This window comes from Miniopterus schreibersii (assembly GCF_964146895.1).
Source record: "Miniopterus schreibersii genome assembly, chromosome: 6".
NCBI classification, from domain to species: domain Eukaryota; kingdom Metazoa; phylum Chordata; class Mammalia; order Chiroptera; family Miniopteridae; genus Miniopterus; species Miniopterus schreibersii.
Window position 1 is genome coordinate 76,669,537 of NC_138107.1, and position 6,295 is coordinate 76,675,831.

The window sequence follows — 6,295 nt, forward strand, 5'->3', positions numbered from 1 at the left end:
GTCGTTTTGTTATTTTACCTTAGGAGTGTCTAGGTAATTTGAAACACATTTCTTTGAATGCCCATGTTCACTAGATTCTCCAATGAATCAGGATTGTTTCATATTAGCAAAAATGCCAAAATCTAAAGGCATTTCCTTTATTTTTTGCAGTCCCTTTTTTCGTATACTGCTGTATATATATAAGTGGCACAGACAGTTAGCCAAAGATATCATGGAAACTCATTAGTGTAGTTCAGAATTGCCGTGTGTTGCCCTGGCCTGGTGGCTCGGTTAGAGCATCGTTCCTTACACCAGAAGGTCGAGGGTTCGATTCTTGGTCAGGGCACATACCTGGATTGTGGGTTTGATCCTCGGTCCGGGCAGGTACAGGAGACAACTGATCAAATTTTCTCTCACATCGATCTCTCTCTCTCTCTCACTCACTCTCAAAATTAATAAAAACATATCCTCAAGTAGGTTAGGATTAAAAAAAAATTTTAAAGATTGTCATGTGTTTTGATTATGATATTTCTCATCTGTACTGAGAGATTATCTAAGAAGAGAGAACTGGCTATAATTGAAAATAAAAATCACTGAGGATAATTATTTTGGTTGGTTCATAGGCTAGGTGATTGGCTTGTTAATTTTAATCTTCCCCACTTTTCTGACTTCTCTGTTGTCCCCCCCAGTCCATCATTGTGTTTACTTTGGTCTTTCTCATTCAGTTTTCTTCATATGTCTGGAGGGACTTAGTCCTTTGTATTTAGAATGAAAGCCTTGCTCTGTTAGTTTCTGTTGTGAGTTTCCCCGATACTGTGTGTGCAGGTCTGTTTCCCACGTGATTCCCGGCGCTCCCACTGTGAATGGGAACTGGCTGTTGAGCTACCTGCCTCTCGGTCACGGCCGGGGAGAGCTTTCTTTTGGAAGGGAGATGGGAGAGGGGTCACATCTACCTCAGTGGTATCATTATGAATATAACATGAATTGCTTAAATTGTATTCCTCTAATTCTGTATTCACTCAGTCGGCTTACTGGTGTGACACCGAAAAGATTTATTTGTAGTTGGTTGAGAATGTAATGAAAGTTAGGGGAGATGAGTGATTGGAGCACAGCGCACTCACTGCTGATGGTAATGGTGTCTCCAAGCACTGAGGACTGTGTTGGTGACTATACATTTAAAATAGATGCAAAAATATGTCTAAAGATTTATAATGTTAATGAAAACGAATAACTTTTGGGTGCTGTTGGTGGGACTATAAATTGGTAAAACTTTTCTCAGTAGCATTATGTCAGTATTAGAATGGCAAATATAATTTTTTTGACCCAGCTATTATACTTTTAAGAATCCATCTTTAAAAATTACTTAGACATGGGTATAAAATGTATTTACAGAGATTTTTATGTCAGCATCAGTTGTAATAATAGGAAAAATCTTTAAGTGCTTATTAATGAAGAAGTGGTTAATTAGTTATGATCTATCTATACTAAGGAATACTGTGCCCATACTTAAAAAGAATGTGATAACTCTCATGTGCAAAGCTCTAGACACAGTAGGTAAAAAAAGCAAGTTGCAGAACATTGTGTAGTATAGCCCTGTTTAGGGGGGAAAAAATGTAAAACTAAACGGTATCCTCCTATGTGTACAGATGCGTGTAAGTGCATAAGAAAAGTCTAGAGAAACCACAGCAATAGTGGTTTCATAACCACCCCTGCACTGCCACCTCTAGTACTTCAATACCCCCTTCCTGTTACATTTTTCTCCTTACTGTTTAGTAGTATTGCCTTTTAATACACATGTAACATGTGTGTGTTAGTGTTAATATATTTTAAATGTTTTTGTAATGAATTTTTGGCTGTCTCTGGAAAGGAGAATGGAATTGGAAAGGTAGGTATTTGAAGCGCAGTATTTATTTTTTTACTTTGTATACCTCTATATAGTATTAGAGTATGAATAACAACTTAGAAAAAATTTTGAGAAGTAAATGGAGTATCTAAAAAGCATTTAGCATAGTACCTGGTGTAATAAAATTCTGCCTTCAGTCATTACTACTGTCGTCATTATGAAGTGACCTATCTTGGCAGTGCCTGGATATAAAGTAAGGTTACAGTGCTATGCTTTACATTTATCTCCAAAATGTACTGCAGGTCAGATGGTTCCCGTACGATCCTGCCTGTGCATCTGTTAAGTCAGAGAATCGTAGAGCACATTAGGATCAGATTATCCAAGGTCCTTGGTCTGAATTTCTAGAACTACCTGGTTAAATAGGAAAGAATTGCTGAAGACTCATTTTGGAAATATTTAGAGCTAAGTGTTATTCCTTGGAAACTTGATAAGTCAACCTTGGAAATGGATGCTTATGCCAACTGAGCATGCAGGGATTTCTCTCTACACCAAATAATGTTACCTTTGATTCAGCACTGATCAAGGGTATCTTTGCACTCTAACAGAGAACTTGCTGGATAGCTCTAGCTGGCTCCTGTTTGAAGGCTTGCTGGATAGACCTTGTCCGGCCGGTGAAGGGAGAATCGGGTCTGTGTGACAGGCAATGTGGACTGAAGCCACCTGGAACTTAAAAGCACAGATTTCAGAAAAGAGATACTATGTTAAGCAACCTCTCTGATTCTTGAAACACATCTTAGGGCCACAACATTCTCTCTGTCTCTGGTTCTGACTATGGAGTCTGGTAAATTTTAAGGATAGAAAAAAAATTTTACTTTGGTTCATTAAACAGTATTTACTATTTTGAATAAAAAAAAATCAGATAAAATGAAATTAAACTGTTTTTTCTTCCTATGTCTTATCCACTTTCTGTGTTTAGCTTTTAAATACTAATTTAAAAGAACTATAATTAGGAGACAGATTTTATTTTTATTTAAAAATTTTTAATTAAAATGTTATATTTTAATGACTTATACATTATACTTTTTAAATGAAGGGAAGCCTGAACTGTTACAAAATACCAGAAGTAACTTTGACATGGCTTAATAAGTTCTTTGTATTTGTGATTGTTGAAAATAAATTACACCTCTAAGTCTGTAACTTACATTTTGTATCTAAATCATAAATTGGTTATTACTTAGTTATTTTTTGAGTTACAAATTTGTCATACATGTCTATTATATTTATTACATATCAGTAACTATATTTTTACTAAAATACTTTCATTCACATTTTATAAATATTGAAATATTCATTTTATAAGAAAATTCAACATTTGTGTTCTAAAATAGTTTTGTCATTGGTGGATAAGTTTAGTTTGTAAAACTAAAATAGTAACTGAATTCTTGCCACTATCCACATTTTACCTGATTAATAAATAAGTGATATGTCAGCAAAACACTGCTAACGCTAATGCTGTAAAAATAAGATTAGCCCTGAGCATCAGGGCTTTCTTCCAGCAAGTCCAGTAAATTCTGGATGGATGCCTTATGTGTTTAAAGATTGCCCCGAGATAGGAGCACAGGATATTAAAACACAAAATGAGCAGTGTTAAGGTTAAGTTAATTTTTAAAGGTGTCTCACTCACCTAAATAGCATGTATATCTCAGTTACTAGAGCCTCTTAATATATGTTGCAAAACCATTGTTGAATCTGGTAGGTATTTTCAAGCAAAAATAGACTGAGGCATGCCTGACTAAATTATCTGTAGAACTGCAGGATAATTGTTTTTTAGCTTTAATGGATAACACACAATATATTATCTTTTTGTTATAGCCTGTGCCCCTAGCGTTCTGATCAGTTCTCTTAGAATCCTCATAAAATTTCTAAGGAAAATGCTATTTATTTCAAAAGACAAAATACAAAGTAGTATTTAATTTCATCTTTAGAAATATATATTTAAGGATATTCAAATCCTAGATTGAATGACATTTTTTTAGTATGGTTAGTTTACCCAAATTATTAGGTTGGGCTGACACATATCAGTCACATGTGTAAGTGGAAAACTTGCTGAGAAAATACATTTTAGAGAAATAATTTCTAGGGGTGGTTTACATGCCTAATTGTGTAGTTTAATGATATAAAACCTCTGTTAAACCTTAGAGTTTTTTATATGGATGGCACAAAAATATTTTTAAAAAAATTTATGCTTAAAGAAAGTTAAACAACTTATGTAATATTTTTACATAAAGTTTGTTATTCCTTTTTTTAAATTTGAGGGTTATATTTCCAGTTCAAATGAAGGTTGAATGGTTTAGTCTGTGTGTATTGTTCCATGAAAAGAGAGGCAGAGCGATTCTAGCATAAACACAGAGCTTCTATCGTTGTTTTACAGAGTATAATTTTTGTAACTAATTTGCCAAAATATAAAGGCTTCTGGATAATTACTTCTGAAAGAACAATCTTGCTCGTGTAAGTTATTGTGTATTGGTATAAGTATGGTTTATATTAGTAATAAAAAAAATTGATAACATGAGAAAATTTATTTAAATACAACTGGGATTGAAATAATCCTTAATGTTTTTATATAACCTCTAATATTTTCTGTAATCTTAAATTTAAACATTTACCTAACCTGAACAGAACACTTTTTATATTCTTATAGCTATCTTAACCATTCTTTTCCTCTAGGGGATCTCTGTCTAACTCCCGAGGACTTTGCGAGAGCTCAGAAATACTGCAAATACGCCGGCAGTGCCCTGCAGTACGAGGATGTGAGCACCGCTGTGCAGAACCTACAGAAGGCCCTCAGGTTACTGACGACGGGCAGAGAGTAAGGCCTTTGTGCGGCAGATTCCTGCATTTCTGGCTTAAAGAACTAACAGTCCACTACTCTATCTGCAGCCTATCGGGAGCACAGTTGTAGGGAAGTCTTCCGTCCCATTGACTCTGACAATGAAATCTGTGTCTGTACCAGATTCCTGCTGAAGCATTCAGCGGCAGTCTCAACCAGTTTTCATTGCCTGTAGTGGGCCCAGTAATCTCTGGATAAATAGGGCTGATGTTAGCAAGATCCTAAAAACGCCCACTGAACCCTCCTTCAAAAAACGAAAATACAGTTCTATAAGATGTATTGGGAATAAGCTTTGTATCTTAATTTACATAATTTAAGGAATATTTTAATTTATAATTTGGACAAACAGATCATAGTACTTTGCTATAAAATTCTAAACTTAACTTTTAATAAAGATTGCCAGAATATTCCAGATTAGAGATCATGTTTTTTCTTTTCCTCAGAATTTATAAAACAAGTATGAACATCCGAAACTGTTAGATGAATCTGAAAGAGATTATGTTCAAAATTCAATTTATATTCATGTTAAAAGTTAAAATTTTCATGGAGAAGAAGTAAGGTAAAGAGGTAGAATCACTTTTAAACTTAAGAAGATGTTGGTTTCCCAGCCGCTTTCCCTTATCCATTGACATTTAAGGTGAATTGGTATGTGCTTCATAGGCAGCTTGGCTGCATGTGTTAGAGAATGAAAAACAGTTGTAGCGATGCCTGGAAACCCGGTGCTTTGAGGTAGGGTTCTCCTCTGCTGCTATGGAATGGACTCTAGAGTGTAGCTATGAATGATGCCGAAGCTTGTAAGAACTTAGATTCTCAGTTGTTAGGTTTATAAGTTTTGTGGGGAATTTTGGACTTAATGTGTCACCTGCATTTGTGCTGTGTAAAAAAATAAATACAAGGATTCTTTTCACTGGTTCAACTTACTACAGAGCCAAATGTCTGTTTTGATTTGCATGCTAGAATTGTCATTTTTTATGTCATTATTTTTAGTTACAGGAATATATTTCTGTAGTAAGACACAATTTTCTTTTAAAAAGGCAAATTTGGCAGATTTACCTGTAATTTATCTGGTCCATTTGATTCCACTAAGATTAAAGTACTTTAACCTATGGGTCAGCAAACTATGGTCCATGGCTTGGCCACCTGTTGTTCAAATAAAGTTTTATTGAATCAAAAGTATGCCTGTTCTTTTGTTTTATCTTTTGTTTTATCTTGTGTTTGCTTTCCACGACTGCAGAATTGTATTTCCCACAACTCTAAAATATTTACTCTCTGGCCCCCTAGAAAAAGTTTGCTGACCCCTGATCTCTGTCTGAAAGAAAACGAATTATTAACTCATAATCATTTGTGTCTCAGTTTTTCATTACATAAGTGTAATGTTGTTGTATAGGTTTGATAGAATGAGTATTCAGACAGAATAAACTGTTCTAAATTACTGAAAAACAAGCCCCAAATATCATGTGTCCTAAAAAGTGTTCTTATCTTTCACAACTAAATTCCTAGAGCATTTGTAGGACTCAACATTTATGTCTAGAAACCCAGTGTGCTGATATATTCTTTAGAACTTTATTGCAGTAGAGGAGTGG

General features: G+C 34.6%; 1 protein-coding gene across 1 annotated transcript in view; it reads left to right on the forward strand.

Annotated features, from left to right (window-relative positions):
* VTA1 (vesicle trafficking 1) overlaps nucleotides 1-5,888 on the forward strand; it is a 36,260-nt gene extending 30,372 nt beyond the window's left edge. Inside the window, exon 8 of the mRNA XM_081139897.1 lies at nucleotides 4,550-5,888. Coding sequence (XP_080996023.1) covers nucleotides 4,550-4,695 — 146 coding nt within the window. The 3' untranslated portion in view covers nucleotides 4,696-5,888. The remainder of the gene's footprint in view (nucleotides 1-4,549) is intronic.
* The last annotated feature ends 407 nt before the right edge of the window (nucleotides 5,889-6,295 follow it).